General features: G+C 35.0%; 1 protein-coding gene across 1 annotated transcript in view; it reads right to left on the bottom strand.

Annotated features, from left to right (window-relative positions):
* EPG5 (ectopic P-granules autophagy protein 5 homolog) overlaps positions 1-25,356 on the bottom strand; it is a 187,137-nt gene that overhangs the window by 22,685 nt on the left and 139,096 nt on the right. Inside the window, exons 37-39 of the mRNA XM_044681656.1 lie at positions 16,272-16,457; positions 5,203-5,412; positions 3,708-3,852 (exon numbers count right to left, since the gene is read on the bottom strand). Of these exons, the coding sequence (XP_044537591.1) occupies positions 3,708-3,852; positions 5,203-5,412; positions 16,272-16,457 (541 nt within the window). The remainder of the gene's footprint in view (positions 1-3,707; positions 3,853-5,202; positions 5,413-16,271; positions 16,458-25,356) is intronic.

Below are 25,356 nucleotides of genomic sequence, written 5' to 3'. Positions count from 1 at the left end.
AGGGGAAAGTAGGAGCATGAAACATGTAACCATGTTAAAAAATGATTATTAATAAATGTTTAAAAAAAAAGAATCAGAGGGCAAAGTAGAAATTGAAAGAATGTTTTGATGATCTCTTGAATGAGATGACAACTCTATAGAAAAGAAATGACAGATATAGAAGAAAGATACAAAAGAATTAATAGCTTTGCCCAAGAGGCATAAAATCTTACCTAAGAAACAGACTACCTGAAAATTAGAATGGACCAAAAAGAAGTTAAAGACTCCACGAGGCTACAAGAAGCATTAAAATGAAATATTAAAAATTTTCCATCTTTAAATAGAAAACACAAATTTTTGCAAATAAAAAAAATGAGTTTAAGAAAGAAAACAGGAGATAGGATTGTGGGAAAATGGCAGATGAAAGCATATAACTTTCTTGTTCTCCCAATATCCTCACACACACACAAATAAAAAATAAAAAATAAAAATAATTCCACAAAATCAATGTTAGAAGCAGCAAAAACAGCTAGGAGCCAGGAGTGAAGCTAACTAGCCAAGGACAACCTAGGAGGAAGGTCTGACTACTTGGCCTCATTCTCACCAAATAGTACAAACACCCAAAGTGGCCAACACAGGATCCACAAGAAACAAGCCCTGGGGGCGGGCCTGGCAGCCTCACTTTACCTGCTGAATCCAGAAGCTAGTATCCAGGTGGCACATACTGGTAGCAGCTGTGCCAGCTGTGAGCTTGACTCTAGAGAGGCCCACTCACCCCAGAGCAGGCACCACAGAATTTAACAAGGGTAGGACCTGTAGTCTCATTAACTATTGGTTCTTTATTTTGGTATATACTGTATCATGTTTGTTATTGTTAGAGTACGTATAATTAATGAATTATAATGAAAAATAAACTAAAATGAATTAATAGGGTAGTGTTTTTGTCTGATTTATAACCTAAATTTAAATTAAAATTACTTTAAATTACAATGTAAATAAAAAAAATACAACTTATGCTACTGAAAATGTATAATAGCATCTTTGATTCGTAAAAATCTTATGAATTTGAGGATCTTTGTTTTGGTTTTGTAGAAACAACTTTCAGCTCAGAGGATGGAAGTGTCATTATTGACACTTTTAGAAGTGAGCTGGTTTTAGCCTGTTTCGTGAATAAACTAGGAAATTAACATGGACCTTGAAACATATTACCTGATTTGAATGAAACTTTATTTATTTAGGTTTTGTATAAATAAAACAAATGTTGCCAAGATTAGAGAGAAAGCAGAAAATTAGGGGAAATTTTATACATAGCCTCTCAGATAGAGGTTTCATAACTGAAATATGTAGGCAAATGTCACATTTATGAGAATGAGACCCATCCCCCAACTGATAAATGAACAGACAATTTTCAGATGAAGAAATCAAAGCCATAAAAAGGTATATGAAAAAATGCTCTAAATCACTAGTGATTAAAGAAATGCAAACCAAAACAATTCTGAGATGTCACCTCATACCCATTAGATTGGTTAAAATGACAAAAAGGCAAAATGACAACTGCTGAAGGAGATGCTGAAAAATGGGGACATTAATATACTGTTGGTGGAACTGTGAACTGTGAACTGATCCAACCATTTTGGAGAGCAATTTGGATTAACTCCCAGAGTGTTATAAAATTGATTATATCCTTAGACCCAGCAATACCGCTGCTGGGTCTGTTTCCCAAGTAGATTAAGGAAAAAGGAAAAGAGCCTATAAGTTCAAAAATATTTATAGGTCTCTTTGTGGTGACAAAGAACTGGAAGTCAAGGGAATGTCCAATTGGAGAATGGGTAAAAAATTTGTAGTATATGATTGTGATGGAGTCTTACTGTGCCATAAAGAACTATGAGTAGGTTAATTTTTTTTTAAATTGGAAAGAACTATATGGGATAATGAACAGCTAAATAGAACCACGAAAACATTAATTCACAGCTACAGATTTAATGCTCAAAGAATAAATTGGGAATGTTCTCTCCAGAGAATGTGCTGAAAAATGGAAACATGAAAGATGTTTTAGAGATATTGATATAGATATCTGTCTCCTGGATGATGCCTTCTATGTGAGGGAAATGGGGAAGGAAAGGGCTGAGACAATTGTAAATAGATTGTACTAATTTTTTCAAAAGAAAGAAGACAAAGATCATTTAAGAATGTTTAGACTTCTTGAAAAGTAATGGACCAAAAATTGGACCTGGATATCAAACTTCAGAAAAATACAAATGAAAACTTCTCCTATTTTTTAGACCCACAGGGCAAAGGAGAAAAAGAAAGAAAGAAAAACTACAAGTTACCTCCTGAAACTTCAACATGAAAACTTTCAGGAATGTCACTGCCAAAATCCAGAGTTTCTAGTTTAAAGGATAAAAATTCATAGAGCCAGAAATTTTAGAGCTCAATTACTATGGAACAACAGTTAGGATTAACCATTATTTGACACCTGCCAAATAAAGAAAGTGAAGAGTATGTCATATGATATTCTAAAAGGCAAAAAATATATAGTCTTACAGCCAGCTTGCCCAGAAAAACTGAGAATAATCCCAAGGGGAAACAAATAGAATTCCTAAGCTTCTTTATGAGAAGAACAGAGCAGTACTTAATTTTTGAAGAAAAACACACGAGTCAAGAGAAACACAGAAAGGTAAAATATGAGTGAGCACTCAAAAGTGACTATACTAGGATGAATAGGTTATATTCTAATATAAGGAGAAGACATGAGTATCTATCTCTTCAGAATATTAAGTTCATCACAATACTGCACTGCTGGTGGAGCTGTGAATTGGTCCATCTATTCTGAAAAGTATATCTTAAAAGTTATTAAACTAAACCTTTGACCCACTAATACCACTATCAAAGAATGAAAAAGAATGGAAAAAGACTCATATATGCAAAAATATTTATATAAGCTCTTTTTGTTATATATAGTAAAGAATTGGAAACCAAGGAGGTACCAATCAATTATAGAATGGCATTATTGCACTCTACAAAATGATGAAAGGGATGGTTTCAGAGAAGGCTAAGAAGTCTTTTATGAATAGATATAGAGTACAGTGAGCAAAACCAAAAGAACAACTTATACAACAGCATTATTATGACAAACAACTTTGAAATTTTTTCAAGGCTAAAAGGCAGATTTAACAAGAGATGTAGAAATAAGTATTACCAGAAAGAACTATAGAAGACAAAAGAATCTTTCTTCCAGCAAATACAGAGGGCCAAAGAAATTTTGCAATTATTTGCACATACAGAAAGATATTTATCTTTCAACCACAGCCCAGTCATTGCTGCTACATCAGATATCCATAAAGTGCGGGCTGGCTGACTTCCTTCTAAAACAGAAGGCAAAAATCTACGAGAATACTTCTCCACTCTCCAAGTTATCAGAGAGAATAAGATGCTCCTTAAAGGAAAAGAAAGAGGTTCCCCCCCCCAAGTTAAAAACAATGACAAAAGGATATGAAAATATAGAAAGGAACCCTAATCTTCATCAAGAGGTTAGAAAGTGAAAGAACATGTGCGACATGGACAAAGAGATGAAGAATGGCTGCTGAACACCTGAAGCTAAGTAAATAAATGAAACCCTTCTCATTGCACAACTGAATCTTAGGAGGAGACAACTCTCATTTCAGTATCATTACCATTTCAAGTTATACGTCTAAAACAAGTTAACAGTTTTTCCATTTGTCACTTACCTGGTGGATTAAAGACAACAATGTCATCCAAAAGCTTAGACATTTCTTGTTCCAGTACTGAAAAGGTAATTTTTCCATTTTGTTCCAGAGAGCTAAGAAACTGTACCACCTGGCGAGTGAAAGCTAGGCATTTTGGAACTGCATCCTAACCCAAAACAAAAAGATTTCAAGTCAATTCAACTAAAATTGAATGAACAATCAACAACAGAGGGTTTTATGTTTTTTCTTTTAAATGTTATCTCATTTGATTTTTACAACAATCCTGGGAAGTAAATGGCACTGGTATTAATTGATCCCAATTTACAGAAAAGAAAACTAAAGTTCAGGAAAGTGAAATGACTTCCACAAGTTCACAACACTATAAGGGGACAGGGCTAGAGACTCAAAAGACTAACAAGCATTTATTGAGCCACACTCTGCAGCAGGCATTGTGCTGGACCCTGGGGATGCAAAGACTCCCCCCAAATTTTTAAAATCAATGAACCCTGACCTCAAAGTGTTTATATTCTAAGCAAGGAAGAAAATATGTACATAAATAAACATATACAAAATATCTTCAGAGACATTTGGGGTAGGAGGAGGACTGGTAGCTGTAAAAGAAAGGTGAGAAGGTAAGAGATGAGTTTATTCCAAGTGGGAGGCTTGAGATGAGGTTTAAAAGAAACATGGGATCCCGAGAGACAGATATGAGGAAGACGTGTCATCCAGGCCAGTAGTACAGCCAATGCCAAGAGATGGAGGCTGAAGGGATTTGCCCACAGTCATACTGCAAATTTATAAGAATGCCAGGACTAGAACTTAGGTGTCATGATTAGTGGCAATTCTCTTGCCCAGCAAATGAAATACTAACAAAGATAAACCATCTAAGAAGTCTCTATGCTTATAGTGCAGGGGTTGGCAACCTTTTTGGCCGTGAGAGCCATAAACGCCACATTTTTTAAAATGTAATTTCGTGAGAGCCGTACAGTACTCACAGTGTGCACTCCTGTAACAGTGCCTGAAAAAAAATTGACTTTATGGCTCCTGCAGAAAGAGCCATACGTTGCCGACTCCTATTATAGCTCCTTTGTGTGTGTGTGTGTGTGTGTGTGTGTGTGTGTGTGTGTGTGTGTGTGTGTGTGTGTCTGTCTCTGTCTAGCCACAATTCTTTTTCTTGAGCTTGAGTTCCACATTACCAACTGTCTTTTGGTGTTTCAAACTGAATGTCCCACAGGCATCTCACCTCCATTTGTCCAAACAGAATTCATGATGACTAATAAGGATTAATCAACATTTCTAACTTAACCATGCAATATTTTGACAGGGAAATTTTAAAAACTAGTATAACTATCATTCATATATATATATTCCATCACCTCATTTTTGACGAGATAATTTATGACCTCAGTGAACTCAGTGAAACTCTCCTAAATACCACAAAATATATACCACTAGAAATCTGTACTATTACTAGTCATAAATAGTTCCAAAACTTTGTAGTAGGTATTCTACTTACAAGATGCATTTGTCCATCAGTAGGAACACTGAAGCCTGCAGATGTTTTTAAGAGTTTTACTATTAATTCAGCTGAAGAAGCTTTTGCTAAGATGATGGATGGAGGATAATGGCTGCTAAAGTACCCAATGACACTCTGGTATGACACAATATCTACAAGATGCCAGGAAAGAGAGCTCGCCTGTCCAAGGAGATTGAGCAATGGAGAATCCTGGAGGTAAAAAGAAAACAAATAAATAAGTTTGGTTCTAGAATTACAGCTATTAATCTATTCTTTAAGTAGGGAATTTTTCTCATTATTCTTGTAGTGGTTATTGGCTATGTGGTCTGACAAGAGGTACAATGTAATTGTACAGTATGTAATATAATGTAATTATAATGTAAATGTAATAGTACATTTGCTGTAGACAAGAAACACAATAATTTGAGACTTAGTAAAAATAAACACAAACATTGAGATTTAGAAATATTATAGGCCCAATTTTGAAAGGGAACTGACGAGCATTTTGTGAAGAGAAATGGAAGATTGTCAAGCACAACATCTGTACCTTCTAGCCACAAAGCAAGATCTTGTATCAAACAAAATAAAATGAGTAATTCTTAGAAATGATACCTCTAGGGACAGCTAAGTGGCTCAGTAAATAAAGAGTCAGAAGTGGATTCAAATCTCCCCTCAGATACATCCTAGTTGTGTGACCACAGGAAAGTCACTTAACCCCCATTACCTAGCCCTTATTACTCTTCTGCCTTGGAACCAATTACTGATTCTAACACAGACGGTAGATATGGGTTAAAAAAAAAAAAAGAAGAAAGAAAGAAAGAAATGATACTTCTCAATTCCTTCTAACTAATCTTAAATACCAATCTGGAAAATGCTGTCAAGTAGGCTATTTCTGAAGGAAAACATTTATTAAATATGAAAAAAAGAATAAATGCACAAATGGGCATTTATGGGAAGAGAAGCTCAAACTTTACATGTTAAAAAGGGTTCACATTTTTCCTTCTGGAACTGTTGCTTTACTCAGTGGAGTCAGCTCTCATTAGAGAGGGCAGAGCCTAGATGGGTTGTAGAGGGAATTCTTATTGTTGAGGAATGGATGGACTAATGGTCCTTGAAATCCTCTGTAGTTCTAATCTCATTTATAAATCCATGAAGATTTAAAGGGATTACTAAACAAAGAAACATTGCAGAATTTGCCTTTTAGTTGATAAAGATACACAGTCACAAGTACAACTAATAATGAAAACTTTTTTTTAAAAATCAGAAGAAGCAGAGGCAAAATGACAGAATAGCGGGAAAAAAGTACACGCAAGCTCTCTCCTATAATTCCTCCATAAATGAATAAAATCAACCAGACCAAGTCTTGATTAGAAAATCCAAGAAATAAATCACAATAAGTGATTTTTCTGGCCCAGTTGGGTACAAGAAGACAGACACCCAGGCCTATAATCACAGAACTGATTCTAACCAGGAATGCTATGCCTCTCCTCTCCTCCCACACCATCCTTCAGCTCTGCCTTCCCTACCCTCCCAGAGAGGACTGAAAAAAGAAGAGATCTCAAACTTAAAGGGAAGGTCCTGACCTCATACAAAGTATAGGAACAAGGTGCCCAACTGTTAGTTTTTCCACTTACTCCTGAAATAGGTAAGCTTCCTAGAGGGATGTGAGATGATACAATCCACCTAGGAACTTTCCCAGGGCCAGTGAAACACAAACCTTAAAATACTAAAATCAAGTATATTAATGTTAAACAAATAATAAGTATAGTCCTAAATCTATCTAGCTATATCTCCTCTCAAATCTGTGAGATCCTCACGGATCTGTCTTCTGGTCTTCTCTATCCTTTCTTATAGCTCCCTGCTCTTATCTAAACCCCAAAAAAGGTATCTGACTCTAAACTACTCTAATTACTATGGATTAACAAAAAGAGGAAAAAGGAAAGGACTCAGAGGTGAATTTGACCCCTTACCCAAAGCATGGAGTTGGCTGCACTATATAACCCAAAGTCCCAGATGACAATCTTTGGATTACCTTGGCTCAAGAGAATTTCTGGCAAATAGATCAGTGTTAGATGGTCTCTGTACCTCAGGGAAACAGTTTTCTCCAAAGCAGATTCTCAACCAAGTTGTCAATAATCTCTCCACAAAATTATGACTACCTAGGGAAAATCTCTCAGAGCAAAACCTCCTTCCTCCAACTCAGTAGAAACAAGCAGAAAGCAATGACAGTTGGGCGCAGCTGGGTAGCTCAGTGGATTGAGAGTCAGGCCTAGAGATGGAGGTCCTAGGTTCAAATCCGGCCTCAGACACTTCCTAGATGTGTGACCCTGGCCAAGTCACTTGACCTCCATTGCCCACCCTTACCACTCTTCTACCTATGAGCCAATACACAGAAGTTAAGGGTTTAAAAAAAAAAAGGAAGCAATGACAGTTAACAGTTAAAACTTCCACAATCCTTCTCTCCTCAGAATCCTCTCCCAGGGCTTGTATCCAAATTCCCTTCTTTTCCTCTTAAAGCCAACCCCTGAAATTTACCCTATCCTTAACTTATTTCCTACACTACCCAATTCCAAGTCACAAATCCAAGGCTGAAAGAACCTATATATAAGGGCAACACAGCAAAATGAGGAGCTGTCTCAGGCCTTCGGCTACATGTGAGCAAGTGGGATCTCAGTTCTAGCCTCCAGTCCAGTATGAAACTTGCAGGGCAATAAGCAGAACAGAAATCCTAGACCACAGGGGAACCTGCAGTTCTATCGCTCTGAACCTACAGAATTCTCCAACTTGTGAAAGTGAATGGAATGAACTCACCTATAAAATGGAAGAGGATAGCTGTATAATTAGAAACTGAATCTAACACTATGGCATTTACAAGAAATATATTTGAAACTGAGATTCACACACAGTTTAAAAATGAGGTACTAGAATAAAATGTTAATATTGAAATAAAAAGACTCAGAATATCAGTCATGATATTAGATAAGATAATAGCAAAAACAAACAAGAGGTAAACGGGAAAATGATATTTTACTGAAAAGCATCACAGACAAAAGAGTTAATATCTTTATCAAACATATGTGCAGCAAATGACATAGCATCTAAATGCCTAAAGGAAATGTTAAATGAGTTATTATATATGATGGAATACTATTAAGATGTAAGAAATGATGATGGGTACAGTTTCTGAAAGATCTGAGGAAGACTTCCATGAATTGATGAAGTGAACTGAGTAGAACCATGAAAATAATCCACATAGTAACAGTACTACTATAAAGATAATCAACTGTGAAAGACTTAGTACATAATAACCCACAACAATTTTGATCAAACAGAAATCTATCACAATTCAAAATAACTCAGGATGAAAAATGCTATCCACCTGCAGAAACAGAACTAATGGACTCAGATCATAAACTGAAGTATATTTTTTCCTCTCATTTTATTTTTCTTCTTCCTATTCAATCCCCACCCCACATTCTGAACATGGCTAATGCAGAAAAGTGTTTTGCATGACTTCATATCTATAATGGGTTTTGTATTTCTTCCATTCTCAATGGTAGGAGAAGATGTGAAGGAAGAAAGTGTAAAAACAAAATTAGGTCGAGCAATGCAAGGCACAAGGAATGCTAAAAAGACTCTTGTTTATGAAAAATGAGCTATTTAATATATATATGGGAAAAATGTGCTATTTATTTAATGTATATATGTATATATACATATACATACATATATACATACATATATGTATGTATGTATGGGAAAAAGGATTTCTAACTCCACCCAAACAAACTTCCATGTCCCTCAAGGAACTGTTTCTCCTGTGGTTCCTTCCTGATCTAACTAACCAAATTTATACTATTCTAAATAAAGCTAACTACTCTAACCCTTAACTTCATCTTTAAGTTATAAAGATAACCAAGGCTGGCTGGTTGAGGCTCCACAAGAATCAGGTTAGGACTCTGAGCCTTAACAGACTCAGAGTCCAAACCAAAGACCAGATTTTGTTTGGTCTTTTCACAGTTTAAGCAATCTATAGACAGTAACAGATAAATTAATAGTGTTTCCCAGGTTGGAAAAGAAAACACTCCACTCCTTCAAGTATTTCCCTCACACTGAGATAGAGAGAGGCAAAGATGTCACCTTCTCCAGCTTTGAGAGAGAAAGAATCTGCATGTGGCTCTGTTGACTACCAGAAGCCCCTCCTGGAATGCCACACCCAGAGCATGTAACTGTCATAGAAATAACGGTTATAACTGCCACCAGTTGAAATTAACACTCTCTCAGCTCTATTTGAAACTCCAATTTTTCCTCAAGCCTGCTTCTCTACTTCTTATCTCTAAACTAATAAAACAATACTTATTTTCTAATATCATCCTTATAAAAGAAAACCTGAAACTATAAACAAAACTGAATTAAAAAAAAAAAAAAAAGAAATGATTAAGGAGATGTGTCAGAGAAATCTGGAAAGACACATATAAATTGATGCAAAGGGAAGTGAGCAGAACCCAAAAAAAAACAATTTACAAACAGTACAAACAATGTATAATGAAGACAAAACAACTTTGAAATACTTAAGAACTTTGATCAACACAATGCCCAACCAGGATACCAGAGAATTTATGCTTAGAGAAGCATAAAAAGGTAAATAAGAAAGAGAAAAAATTTAAGGGCCTCAATAAGGTTGAATTGTTACAGGAATCTATATAGGAAGATAATACTTGTAATTCTTTAAAATTTTTATCATTATCATGGTATTTAGAAGTACACATAGACAGAGGGGAACAAGATAAGGAAGGGAGAAATTGAAGGAGGGATTAATAGATCCCATAGAAAAGTAGGAGGAGTAAGATGGGTGGTGGTGGAAAGGGGAATAATATGAAGGAGGGGTAATGGGGGAAGTGATTAAAAGCAAAACACTGGTGTGGAGGGAAAGAGTGAAAGGAGAAAGGTCAGGATTAAAAGACAAGATGGAGGGGAATACACAAGTGGTAATCATACCTGTGAATGTAAATAGGACGAATTCACCCATAAAATGTGTGGTAAAAATGATCACACCAATACAGTCTCCAAGCTAATAATAGCTTTCTTGAAAGTGGGTCAGTCTCACAATAAAGCCGGACTCTGGTCAAGATCAAAACCAAAGACCCCGAGCCTTAGGAGATAGCCCTTTTTTATGCAAAGAAATGATGATGATCACTGATGACATAGTGACAGAAAATATGGTCAAAAATAAAAATATAATGGAGGCATTTCACATAGGCAGGTCTTAAGTAATGACACAAGTGCTGACTAAGCTGGAAAGTATAAAAATAATCACTATGGGTGGTAACTTTATGTTTATTATTATGGTTGACCTTTCTAAGACCTCTGCAACAAGGGGTCAGGATCTAATGGTTTTTTGCTGACAATTATGATTCAATACTAGGAGTCAGCAAGTTAGATGGTCGACATTTGCACCCAAGAGCAGCCCTCCCCCTCCCCTGTGACTATCTTTGTCATACCACATACATAGAGCAGGGTGTGGTGGGCTTAGTAGAAATTTATGGATTATAGACTTAAGGTCAAACTGCCTGTCAGCAAGATTTGATACCACCCTAAGCTGTATTTTTCTTAGCTAATGTTTATAATTCATCTAAAGCAAACTATATTATTTGAGTAATAATCATAAAGACTAATACTATTATAATCATAAAAGGAGGTAGCAGGTTTCACACTCACAAATGGAAGGAGATAGATAGTAAAGTGCATTAAAAGCAAAAATCCTACAATATGTTGTTTACAAGAAACACATTTGAGGCAGGTTAGCACACAGAATAAAGGCAATGGAATGAAACAGAATAGAAAGGGCTTCAACTGAGATTTTTTAAAAAGCAGGAGTAGCAATCATGATCTCAGATAAACCTAAAGCAAAAACAGATCAGATTAAAAGAGATAAAGAAGATAAAAACATCTTGATAAAAAGTAGTATAGACAATGAAGTAGTATCAGTACCGTTAAGTTATGCGCCAAATGGTATGGCATACAGATTTTTAAAGGAGAAACTAAAGGAGTTTAAGGAGCAAATAGACAGTAAAGCTACACTAGTGGGGGACATCAACCTTCCCCTATCAGAACTAGAGAAATTTAACCAAAAAATTAAAAAAGGAAAGGAAGTGAATGAAGTTTTAGAAATGTTAGATTTAATAGATATCTGGAGGTAAATTAATACAGTTAAAATGGGATATATTTTCTTTTCAGCAACAGATGGTACAAATACAACAATTGACCATGTAAAAGGACATAAAAACTTTACAACCAAATGCAGAAAAGCAGAAATAATAAATGCAACTTTTTCAGATCATAATGCAATAAAATTATAATCAATAGGGTTCAAGGAAAGGCAAATTAAAAATTAATTGGAAACTAAATCTAATTCTTTAAAACTCATGGGTCAAAGAACAAATCAGAGAAAACAACTACTGATTTCACTGAAGAGAATGACAATGACAACATATCAAAATTTATGGAATACAGTCAAACCAGTACCCAGGGGCAAAATTATATCCCTGAATGCTTATATCAATAAAATAGACGAAAAAGCAGATCAGTGAAGGGGGAGGAGGGGAGAAGAGGGGAACTAGAAAAAGAACAAATTAAAAATACCCAATTAAAGACTTATGATAAATCCTAATAATCAAAGTAGATATCAATAAACTTAAATTAAAAGAACTATTGAACTAATAAATTAGACTAGGAGTTGGTTAAATTAAAAAACAAATAAAATAAATAGAGCATTGGTTAATTTAATTTTAAAAAGGAAAGAAGAGAATCAAATTACCAGTATCAAAAATGAAAAGGGTGATTTCAGCACCCACAAAGAGGAAATTAAAGCAATAATTAAGGAGCTATTTTGCCCGATTATATGACAATAAATCTGATAATTTAGGTGAAATGGATAAATATTTACAAAAAATACAAAGTGCCTTGATTAAACAAAAGAGAAAATAGAATACTTAAATAATACCATCTCAGAAAAAGAAATTGAACAAAATATCAATGAACTCTGAAAGAAAAAATCTCCAGGGCCAGATGGATTCAGAAGTGAATGCTATCAAGCATTTAAAGAACAATTAATACCAATAGTACAAAAAACTATTTGGCAAAATAAGCAAAAGAGTCTTAGCAAATTCTTTTTATGACACAAATATGATGCTGATACCTAAGCCAGGAAGACCAATGTGAGTGAAAAATCTCCTACCCCCTTATATGATGATTAGATTTCAATGTTAGCAGTAGTACTGAGTTAATTATAATTATAATTCTAGGATAATAATAAGTTAAATAATGTTAGCATAACTGATTTTACTAGGCCTTTTATAATTATTTTAGTATAAGTTTTTAAGGATTCAAACCAAAGTAAAGAACTGCTTTAGCATAGTTAATCATTCTTAGCATAGGCCTCAATTTCAGCCTTAGCCTTTAACTTGATATATCATTCATCCTCAACAATTATGGTCTAGAATTTGTGTCTTAGTCTTCATTAGCATAGAGGCTTTTGCCTCAGGCAGAAGCCTGGTGATACCCTTTCACCTCTGTATAGACCCTAGTATAAATCTTTAGGCTTTTGCCCCACTTTTAGGCCTAACACCTCCTCCTTGCCCTGGTCACCTTAGTATACATCATCCTTAACATTATCAGGCTAAGGAGGTAGGATTCAGGCCCCTTGCCTATCAAGTGACTTCTTTCACCACTGAGAGGCATTTCCTAGTTGCCTCAACCAATGAACAATGATGGTGCATGCCTCTATTTTTATATGGGTATGTCTTTGATTATTTCTGTACTGGTATATAAGTCTTGATATTCTTAGGGTATAAAGGAAGGCCTCTCACAGTGCTTGGTGGCTTTTAGTCTTGACCAGAAGCCTGGTTTTATTGTAAGACTGGTCCTCTCCCAATAAACCTATTTCTTTTTGACTTGGAGATTTTGAATATCTTATGTACATTCCTGTGCTTAGAAGTTACACAACACCAAAAACAGAGAAAGAAAATTATAGTCCAATTTCCTTAATGAACACTGATGCAAAAATCTTAAATAAAATACTAGCAAAGAGACTACAATAATATATTACAAGGATTATTTACTATGACCAGGTGGGATTTATACCAGGAATGCAAGGATGGTTTGATATTAAGAAAACTATCAACAAGACCATACCAATAACCAAACTAAAAGAAAACACGTGATTATCTCAATAGATACAGAAAATGCCTCTGACAAAATACAATTCCCATTCCTATTGAAAACACTAGAAAGCATAGGAATAAAAGGGTCTTTCCTTAAAATAATAATTGGTATTTATTTAAAACCATCAGTAAGTATCATCTGAAATGCGGATAAGTTAGAAGTCTTCCCATGAGATCAGGAGTAAAGCAAGGATACCTATTATCACCACTATTACTTAATATTATACTAGAAATGCTAGCTTTAGGAATTAGAGAAGTAAAAGAAATTGAAGGAATTAAGGTAGGCAATAATGAAATTAAACTATCACTCTCTGCAGATGATATGATATACTTAGAGAATCCTAGGAAATCAACTAAAAAACTAGCTGAAATAATTAATAATTTTAGCAAAGTTGTAGGATACAAAATAAACCCACAGAAATTATTAGCATTTCAATATATTTCCAATAAAGCTCAGCAGTAAGAGTTAGAACGAGAAACTATTTAAAATCATTATAGACAATATAAAATACATGGGTATCTATTTTCCAAGATAAACTCTGGAACTATATAAACACAAATACAAAACACTTTTCACACAAATAAAGTTAGATCTAAACAAGTGGAAAAAAATAAATTGTTTATGGGTAGGCTGAGCTAATATAATAAAAATGACAATCAAACCAAAATTAATTTATTTATTCAGTGTTATATCACACTATCAAAAACAATTTTATAGTTCTAGAAAATAAATAAAGTGCATCTGGAAAAAGAAATGGTTAAGAATATCAAGGGAACTAATAAATAAATGTGAAGGAAGGTAGCCTTTCAGATTCAGATCTTAAACTATATTATGAAGAGGTACTCATCAAAACAATCTGATATTGGCTAAGAAACAGAAGGATGGATCAATTAAACAGATGAGGAGTAAACTCAAAGATTCCAGCTTTTGGAACAAGAAATCATTATTTGACAAAAACTGCTGGAGAAAATTAGAAAACAGTATGGCAAGAATTAGGTTTAGGTCAGTATCTCACTGACCTAAATACCAAGATAAGGTCAAAATGGATATAGGATTTAAACATAAAGAGTGGTATTATAAGTAAATTAGGAGAATATAGAATAGTTTACATATCAGATCTATGGAGAAGGGAAGACTTTTTATGACCAAACAAGAGATAGGGAACATTACAAGATGGAAAATGAATAATTTTGATTATATTAAATTTAAAAGGTTTTGTACAAACCAAACCAGTGCAACCAAGATTAGGAGAGAAACAAAAACTGAGAAAAAAATTTTACGACAAATTTATCTAGTAAAGGTCTCATTTCTCAAATATATAAAGAATTAAGTCAAATTTACAAAAGTCATTCCCCAAAAGATAAATGATCAAAGGATATGACTTGGCAGTTTTTAGATGAAGAAATCAAAGCTATGAATAATCATATAAAAATGTTCTCAATAACTCCAGATTAGAAAAATGAAAATTAAAATAACTCTGAGGTACCATCTCACACCTATCAGATTAGCCAATATGACAGTTAAGGAAAATGAGGATGTTGGAGAGGATGTGTCAAAATTAATGACATTAATGCATTGCTGGTAGCATTGTGAACTGATCCAACCATTCTGGAGGGCAATTTGGAATTATGCTCAAAGGGCTAGAAAAGAATGCATACTTTTTGATCTAGTAATACCACTATTAGGTCTGTAGGCCAAAGAAATAAAGAAAAAAAAATGGGAAAAGACCTACTTGTACAGAAATATTTATAGCTGCTCTTTTTGTGGTGGCAAAAAATTGGAAACTAAAGGGATGTCCTTCAAGTGGGAAGTTACTTAACTGTGGCATATGATGATGAATACTATTGTGCTATAAGGAATGGTCAGCTGTATGACTTCAGAAAGAACTGGAAAGATCTTTATGACACAGAGTAAAATAAGCAGAACCAGGAGAACATTATACACAATAACAGCAATATTATGGAATGATCAAATGTGAAAGACTTAGGTACTAACAACAATACAATGATCTGGGACATTTCTGAGGGACTCATGAAAAAGAATGCTTCATGGAAAGAACTGCTAGAGTAGGAATGCAGATGAAAACATGATTTATCACTTATTTATTTTGGTATATGATTTGGGGTTTTGGTTTTATAAGATCATTCACTTATAAAAATAAATTATATGGAAATGTTTTGCATGATAATACATGTATAACCCAGATTGAATTGCTTGCCAGTTCTGGGAGAGGGTGTGGGGGAGTTCTCTTTGAATCATATAACTTTGGAAAAGATGTGGAAATCTGTTATTAAAAAATTTTAAATAATAAAATAAAATTTTAAAAATATATTACCAACTTGGGAATTTGTTTTCTGGACTAGACATATATATAACTGAGGTTTTTAGGGGTTTTTTTGGTTGTTCTCAAGAGGAGAGGAATGGGAGCAAGAAAAGCCATATTTTTGTTGATTACATATTCTAATGAATATTCTCCTTTCAAGTCAGTTCTTTTCAGAGCAAAGCTACATAAAAAAATAAGTCATATTACCTTATAGGCAAGCCTCATAAACTTTATACTTCAATGAAGCCATGACCTTATGGTATAAGTACTCTTTCAACTTTAGAATTCAAACCAATGAGCTGTATCCTGTTATTTTTGTCCATGTTTCTCTACACATCCTCCAAGTAGAGATCTTTTAGACATAGTGGAGTTCTCGCTCTGGGACTTTTAATATCTTTTTATACTAGGCATATATTATATATAAAAGAAACATGCTATAATAATGTAACTGAAATATATAAGGTCTAAATACGGGAGGGAAAATTGTCAAGATGTCCTAGGTCTTTAACCTTTTAAGACTTACGTCTTGTTCTACAAGCTGATCTTCCTTTGCCAGTAAGATCATCATGAAGAGCAGGCAGACAATCATGCTTCTTGTCTCTGGATGAGGATTGGGATTCCAAGCATCAGACAACACACTAACCCAGTTTACTTCACACAAAATAGATCCCAGGAATAAGAAACAGCTTTTAGGGCTTCCTCTTTCCACCTATGAGAAAATAGGTCAAAATTGTTAAAGAAAAAAACCTTTGTTTTATGCAATGATGATATCGTGTTGTGTTTAAATTTTGTCTCTGTGAATTAAAACCACTTTTAAATGCACCAGGGCAGCTTATTATTTAGGAATTTACTTTAGTTACTTTTTTTGTAAAGCAAATGATTCCTCCAAAATCCTTGTTTCTTTTTTATAAAATTGATTTAGCTCCTTGTATATATGAGAAAGTAGACCTCTGTCAGAATTTTTTGTTATAAAGATTTTTTTCCCAGTTTGTTGTTTCCTTTCTAATTTTGGTTGCATTGTTTTTGTTTGTACAAACCCTTTTTAATTTAATGTAATCAAAATTATTTATTTTACATTTTGTAACTTTTTCTAACTCTTGCTTGGTTTTAAAATCTTTCCATTCCCAGAGATCTGACAAGAATACTATTCTGTGTTCACCTAATTTACTTATAGTTTCCTTCTTTATATTCAAGTCATTCACCCATTTTTAATTTATCTTGGTGTAGGGTATGAGATGTTGATCTAAACCTAATCTCTCTCATACTGTTTTCCAATTTTCCCAGAAGTTTTTCTCAAATAGTGGATTTTTGTCCCAAAAGTTGGGCTCCTTTGGTTTATCATAGACTGTCTTGCTGAGGTCACTTACCCCAAATCTATTCCACTGATCCACCCTTCTGTCTCTTAGCCTACTAGCTATTTGTTTTCACTAGCCATATTGTTTTGATGACCGCCGCTTAATAGTACAGCTTGATATCTAGGCCACCTTCCTTCACATTTTTTTTTCATTATTTCCCTTGATATTCTCGATCTTTTGTTATTCCAAATGAACTTTGTAATAGTTTTTTCTAATTCAGTAAAAAAGTTCTTGGTAGTTTGATGGGTATGGCACTAAATAAGTAAATTAATTTGGGCAGAATGATCATTTTTATTATGTTAGCTCATCCTACCCATGAGCTGTCAATGTTTTTCCAATTGTTTAGATCTAGTTTTAATTGTTTGGAAAGTGTTTTGTAGTTGTGTTCGTATAATTCCTGTGTTTGTTTTGGTAGATAGATTCCTAAGTATTTTATATTGTCTAAAGTGATTTTAAATAGTGTTTCTCTTTCTACCTCTTGCTGCTGTGATGTATTGAAAATATATAGAAATGCTGATGATTTATGTGTATTTATTTTGTATCCTGCCACTTTGCTAAAGTTGTTGATTATTTCCACTAACCTTTTAGTTGATTCTCTAGGATTTTTTAAGTACACGATCATATCATCTGCAAAGACTGATAGTTTGGTCTCCTCATTGCCTATTTTAATACCTTCAATTTCTTTTTCTTCTCTAACTGCTACTGCTAGTGTTTCTAGTGTAATAAGAAACTTCTGGGACAAGATGGAGGATATCTTGAGTGACAGGAACATCGGTTGAAGACCTTGGAATGTGCCCAGGGTGGCATGAGCCAGGGCCAGAAGACAGTTGGAACCACCCTATAAATACCCAAGGACAACAGCACACTGGGTCTCATTTTTGAGAATTCCTGGGAGGAGAGTGGATTGGAGGGAGGGTAGGCCCTAGACCTGCAATCCAGCATCCATATCTGAGTGCCACAGGAAGTCAATTACCTGCTAATTAATACATCTGAGAGAGACAACACCACAACCAACAAGACATCACTGACCTTCATTATCCTTTGGCTTGTGCCATGGCCCAGCTAAGCCAGGGATTGAGAGAAGGAGAAGAAAGCTCCAGTCTATTATCTAACCTGACATCCATTTGATTTAGATCACCTTTATTTATTTAGATTTAGTTTAACATTCCCAAACCCTTTATCCTGTTTCCTTGTTCCTAACCCTTATAGATAGCAAATAAATCCTGTTACAATTCAATCAAAGAAGAATGGTATTCCTTTCCTAATTGGTGAATCATCTATAACTGATGATGGAAGGGATTCATAAACCTCAGTAAGAATAGCGTTTATCTGGCGAGCATATCTATATCAGCCTGAACTAACCTCTTTACCATCAAATCCAACCCCAAGCCAGGGCTAGAGGAGTTGTTAAACTCTTATACAACTCCCATTAGATTTCCTGATTTGGGCACTGTTGCAGAGGCAGAGGCTTGGCTAAGCTGATCTTCCTAGGCCCTGGGGTTACTGATACATTGGGTAACCACCTGGCAAACATTTCACTCAGGAGCCCAGATTCATCCAGTGCCTGTGATTCCAGTGCCTACTTGGCAAACTCAGCCAACAGAGCCTGCAAGGCCCAAGTGAGGCTTAGAAGCCTTCTTATTACCAACCTGCCTCCAATTTACCAACAACACTAGTACAATGTTAAATAATAGAGGTGATAATGGGCATCCTTGTTTCACTCCTGATCTTATTGAGAAGGCTTCAAATTTATCCCCATTGCATGTGATGCTTGTTGATAGTTTCAGATATATACTATTTATTATTTTTGGGAAAGGTCCTTCTATTCCTATACTTTCCAGGGTTTTCAATAGGAATGGGTGCTGTATTTTGTCAAAGGCTTTTCCAGCATCTATTGAAATAATCATGTGATTTTTGTTTGTTAGATTGTTGATATGATCAATTATGTGGATGGTTTTCCTAATGTTGAACCATCCTTGCATTCCTAGTATAAATCCCACCTGATCATGGTGGATGATCCTCTTGATTACTTGCTGGAGTCTCTTTGCAAGTATTCTATTTAAGATTGTTGCATCTATATTCATTAGGGAGATTGGTCTGTAGTTTTCTTTCTCTGTTTTTGATTTACCTGGCTTTGGAATCAGTACCATATTTGTGTCATAAAAGGAATTTGGCAGGACTCCTTCTTTGCTTATTATATCAAATAATTTGTATAGTATTGGGATTAGTTGCTCTTTGAATGTCTGATAGAATTCACGTGTGAATCCATCAGGCCCTGGCAATTTTTTCTTAGGGAGTTCTTTGATGGCTTGTTCAATTTCTTTTTCTGATATGGGATTATTTAGGTATTCTATTTCTTCTGCTGTTAATCTAGGCAATTTATATTTTTGTAAATATTCATCCATATCAACTAGATTGCTATATTTACTGCCATACAATTGGGCAAAATAGTTTTTAATGATTGCCTTTATTTCCTCTTCATTAGAGGTGAGGTTTCCCTTTTCATCTTTGATAGTATTAATTTGGTTTTCTTCTTTCCTTTTTATATTAGATTTACTAGTACTTTGTCTATTTTATCTGTTTTTTCAAAGTACCAGCTTCTAGTCTTATTTATTAGTTCAATAGTTCTTTTACTTTTGATTTTATTAATTTCTCCTTTGATTTTTAGTATTTCTAATTTAGTTTTCATCTGGGGATTTTTAATTTGTTCAGTTTCTAGTTTTTTAAGTTCCATGCCCAATTTATTGACCTCTGCCCTCCCTAATTTGTTAATATATGCACTCAAGGATATAAATTTCCCTCTTAGTACTGCTTTGGCTGCATCCCATAGGTTTTGGTAAGAAGTCTCACTGTTGTCATTCTCTTCAATGAAATTATTAATTGTTTCTATGATACGTTCTTTAATTAAATTATTTTGGAGAATCATATTATTTAATTTCCAATTAGTTTTTGGTTTGCCTCTCCATGTATCCTTGCTAATAACTATTTTTATTGCATTATGATCTGATATGTTGCATTTATTATTTCTGCTTTTTTGCATTTGTTTGCCATGTTTCTATGCCCTAGTACATAGTCAATCTTTGTGAATGTTCCATGTGCTGCCGAAAAAGGTGTATTCCTTTTTGTCCCTATTTATTTTTCCCCATATATCTATTAACTCTACTTTTTCTAGGATTTCACTTATCTCTCATCTCTTTCTTTTTATTTTTTGGCTTGATTTAGCTAGATCTGATAGGGGAATGTTCAGGTCTCCTACTAGTATAGTTTTATTATCTATTTCCTCCTTGAGCTCTGCCAATTTCTCCTTTAGAAATTTAGATGCTATACCATTTGGTGCATACATGTTGAGTGCTTCTATTTCTTCATTGTTTATACTGCCTTTTATCAAGATATAATTAACTTCTCTATCTCTTTTAACCAGATCTATTTTTACTTTGGCTTTATCAGAAATCATGACTGCAACTCCTGCCTTCTTTGTCTCAGTTGAAGCCCAATAGATTTTGTTCCAGCCTTTTATTTTTACTCTACATATGTATGTAGAACGCATGCACAAGTTAAATTAAGTTAGGAAGCATATATGTGAATTTCAGAAACGATTTCCCTCTTAAAGGGAAAAATACCCTCCTGGCCCTCGTCTTAAGCCAGTGATGGGCAAACGTTTTAAAGAGGGGACCAAAGGAAAGGAAATGCTCATCTGTTTGTCTGTTTCTAAGGCAAATCTTTCAAAGTTTCATTGTATTGTATCCTACTCATTGTATTTGTCAGATTAGGAAAAATGTTCGACAGCCGCCTGGATAGAAAATTTCAGGGGGCAGCATCTGGCCCGTGAGCCATAGTTTGCCCATCACTGATCTAAGACAAAAGAGTGATAAGGGTTAGGCAATCGGGGTTAAGTGACTTGTCCATAGACACAGGGCTAGGAAGTATCTGCAATCACATTTAAATCCATGACTTCACATCTCTAGGCCTGGCTCTCTATCTAGTGAGTTACCTAGTTGCCCCCTAACGCTATCTTAATTAGTTGTCACTTCCTCATTGTTTTTAATTAGTTCTCTTCTATTCCCCACAGATATCTTATTATGTCAACAGATACACAGAATTGATAAATGAGAACAACTGTAGGCCAATACTTTAAAATAGATTAAGTATGTATATCTAATAGATTTATAGGAAAAACTCTTCCAATCTCCCTATTCCACTGCTGCTATGAACCTTAGAGTCACAAATGTTTTCCTTAGAAATTAGAAATAACTTTGGATCTAGATTCATCAGACCAAAATATCCACCTTTCTTCTGCCATTTACTAGTCATGTGGCCATGGGATAGTTACTTACTTCATTGAGACTTAATTTCCTACTCAAATAAAAACCACCTTCTCTACTTACTTACCTTAAGACTGTAAAGAAAGTACTTCATAAATTATAAAGCACTTTACAAAAGGGAATGATAATTATTTTTACAACTTTACCTTACAATAAAGTTAAGCCTGTTTCCTCTTGTTTGTTCCTTAGTATAGAGAAAAGAATAACTACTTGACACCCTTGATCCTTTACACACTCAAACACAGGTATAAAGCCACTCATTAATTGTCTCTTCTCTAAAGTGGGAAAAGAAACTAAATGGCAGCTTCTTTAAACATTCTTCAGGATAAACAGAGAGGGATTAATAAATTAAAGTTCAGTAAGATAAGCTTTCCTTTTAATAGATATACAAAATCAGGTAAATAACTGTGTTTTATTCATTCTTGTGAATAAATAACAGTAAATCTGGTGGAAACTATGCTTCTAAAGCAAAGGAAAATTCTAATAGTTTTGATACTGGTTTAGGCCAGGACACAAGCAACTCTGCTAAAAGAATATTTTTTTAAATTCTCAAAATAATTACAAAACTATAGGCAACCATATAAAAAAATGCTTCCTATACCTAAGAGTAAGGAAATAAAAATAAAAAAAGCTCTAATATTTCACCTCAGACATACTAGAATGGCAAAAATTACAAAAGATGGGAATGGGAATTGTAGTTATAGAAAGATAAACATACTAATACAATATGAGAGGTACTATATAAATTAGTCTAACCATTCTGGAAAGCACATTGGAATTGTGTGAAGTGAATAAAATGTCATCATATCTTTGACCAACAGATTTCACTGCTCTGCTTGGACCTCAACTATTCTGGTCAAATACAAAAAGAAAGGTTGCCCCAAAATATTTAATAGAAGCACTTTTTCTGGTATCTATTCATTGAGCAAGAAGTAAATAAGTTGTGCTACATGAATGTAGCTGTGTATAAATCTTGTAATCAGTATACATATTGCTTTTTTCAATCTTACTTCACTCTTCCCATTATTCTCTGTCAACATATTTATAATTTCTTTTGGCACAGCAAAATTCTATTACATTCATAATCCATAATTCTTTAGCTATTCCTTAATAAAAGATATACTTTGTTTCCAATTCTTTGCTGGAAAAGGAAAGAACAACAGAACAACAGAAACAGAATGCTACAAAAATATAATGACCAGGCTGGGCCCTTAAAGTGATGTGAAAAGACACGTATCTCTGCTCTTATGTAAAGGGGAGGGGCTATGAGGATAGAATACTACATATAAAATCAGATTTTTTTCATATTTTGACTAGTTTTGCTAAACTGTTTCCTTCCCACACCCACCTTATTATATTCTGTTTATAAGGGTATCTCTCTAAAAGATAATCGGGGGATGAATATATAAAAAGAAAAGATATCCCAAAAGTGTATTTCTTTTAAAAAGGAAGAATAGGGGGAAGCTAGGTGGTTCAGGGGCTAGAGAGCCAGGCCTAGACACAAAAGGTCCTGGGCTCAAATTTGGCCTCAGACACTTTGTAGCTGTGTGACCCTGAACAAGTCACTTAACTCCTACTGCCTAGCCCAGTGATGGTGAACTTCTTAGAGTCTGAGTGCCAGGCCCCACCCCCACCTCCAGACCAAGTCCCTCCTCGCCCAGACTGCATGTCATACCCTGCCACTCCTTTATCCCCACACAGGTGAGGGAGGAAGCACTTCCATTGGGCTGCTGGGCAGAGAAGCAGATAAAGTGATGAATGTCCTCATAGTGTAGAGAGGGCAAGTGGATGTGACTCAAGCACTCTGCTCCCCTCCAACTCTGCCACCTATAAGCAGCCCACCTTACCCGCCCTGTGCTCCCATTGGGCTGCTGGGCAGAGGAGCAGGGGATGTGAAAAAATTTAATCAGGCATGATGGAGAGGGGGAGGGGAGCAGCTCCATCAGAGTCCCTCTCTCTTTCTAGTATAGAACTGGGGGGGAGAGAGGGGAGGAAGCGAAGGCACATACCCACAGAGAGGGCTCTGCATGCCAAAGGTTCACATCGCTGGCCTAGCCCTTACCACTCTTCTGTCTTGGAATCAATATACAGTATCAATTCTAAGATAGAAGGTAACGCTCTTTTGTTTTGTTTTTTAAAAAGGAGAGAACACATTTAGATTATGAATTACTAAAATCAGAATAAAGTTTTAAAAGTTAAGAATAGATTATAAAATTCTTAGCAATCATTTTGCTGACCATGCCTAACCTAAAGCCCATCATTTCACTCCTTCACTGATTCCCTCCTCTGGAAACACCTACATATTACACACACACTTCTCCCTTTCAGTTCTAGAACCATGGACCATGATCAAATCAATTTTACTATGGTTTCTGGTGGAGGTATGTTGTGTCTATCTACTCCCCTATCTCCCCAAACTACAGCCCCACTCACTATCCCAGGATCCTTGGTGGTAATTTTTCCTTAAAAATCTAATGAGATCCTCCTCAAGTCTCAGTTCATTCAGAGGACTAAAAGGGACTAAAGGTTCAGGCTGCTGACATTACTTCTGATTTGGCCAAGTACAGAGAGCAATGGGTTACTCAGGCATTCTGCAGTGCCTACAAAATTGATCCTTGTTAAATACCTTCCTGCTATGTTATAAAGTAAAGCTATTTATGTTAATCGTTCAATGACCTGCAGGCTCTCATTTTCTTCCTATATCAAACCTAAATTAATGGCTTGAGTCAGGTATAGGCCAAAACAGAGACAGCTGGGTGGCAGAGTGGACAGAGTGCTGGACCTAGAGTGTATATAACACTGGGCCTAGTACCCAGTTCAAATCCAGCCTGAGATAGCTTCTTAGCTATCTGATCCTGAAGAACTCACTTAACTGCTGTGTGCCTGAGTTTCCTCAACCTTAAAATTGGATGATAGCACCTACTTCATAGGACTGTTGTGAAAAATCAAATACGACAATATTTTTAAAGCACCTGTTACAGAATAGGCATTTATAAAATCCTTATTTCATCCCAATCCCTACTTTTAACACCTTTCCCTTCTGAAACTGTCCTTGCTTTTATATTTGTAACTTCAGGCTTATCATATACTAAGCAGTTAATGTTTTTTCAAGTGATAAGCTTGATGAGATCAAGTCAAAAAAAATTTTTTTAATGTGAACCACTAATCCATATGATGGATATATTACATATTTTACAACTATTTTCTCAACAGTCACATAATCAAAACCACTTATTTTTGCAAAGAGTTAAAACATTTACATGCTAAATCATTTTTTCATGCAGTATCAAGCATTACATGGTAAAAATCTGTGATGCTTAATATGAATACATAATGTGAACACAATTTGAGGCACATTTCCCCCTAATCATTCACTTTACACAACAGTTTATGGAAAATAAATGATGCAAGCATCATTCTGAATTAAGAAGCAATTTTAACTTTAGATAATGCTATAGTGTCCTTAGATAAGTGTCCTTAGCTATGCAACTAGTCACGTTGTCTGGAGATAGTTTAAAAGTTAAATGTCACCATTAAAGCAATCCTACTATAAGTAAACACTCACAGAACAGTATTAGAAAGAAAGGATGACCCTCCCCCACTGTACTTTCTCATTGGCTATTTTTTTTAAACCCTTAACTTCTGTGTATTGGCTCATAGGTGGAAGAGTGGTAAGGGTGGGCAATGGGGGTCAAGTGACTTGCCCAGGGTCACACAGCTAGGAAGTGTCTGAGGTTAGATTTGAACCTAGAACCTCCCATCTCTAGGCCTGACTCTCAATCCACTGAGCTACCCAGCTGCCCCCTCATTGGCTATTTCTGACCAGTACTATAGATGTTATATGTACTTAACAACCTCATATAAATATGGCTTAAAAAAAAGATTGCAGAAAATATATTTTATCAATTCTGATACTCTTCAGTCTTTTAAG

This window comes from Gracilinanus agilis, chromosome 1 (assembly GCF_016433145.1).
Source record: "Gracilinanus agilis isolate LMUSP501 chromosome 1, AgileGrace, whole genome shotgun sequence".
Taxonomy (NCBI): Eukaryota; Metazoa; Chordata; class Mammalia; order Didelphimorphia; family Didelphidae; genus Gracilinanus; species Gracilinanus agilis.
This window is presented reverse-complemented; position numbering and strand designations above follow the sequence as displayed.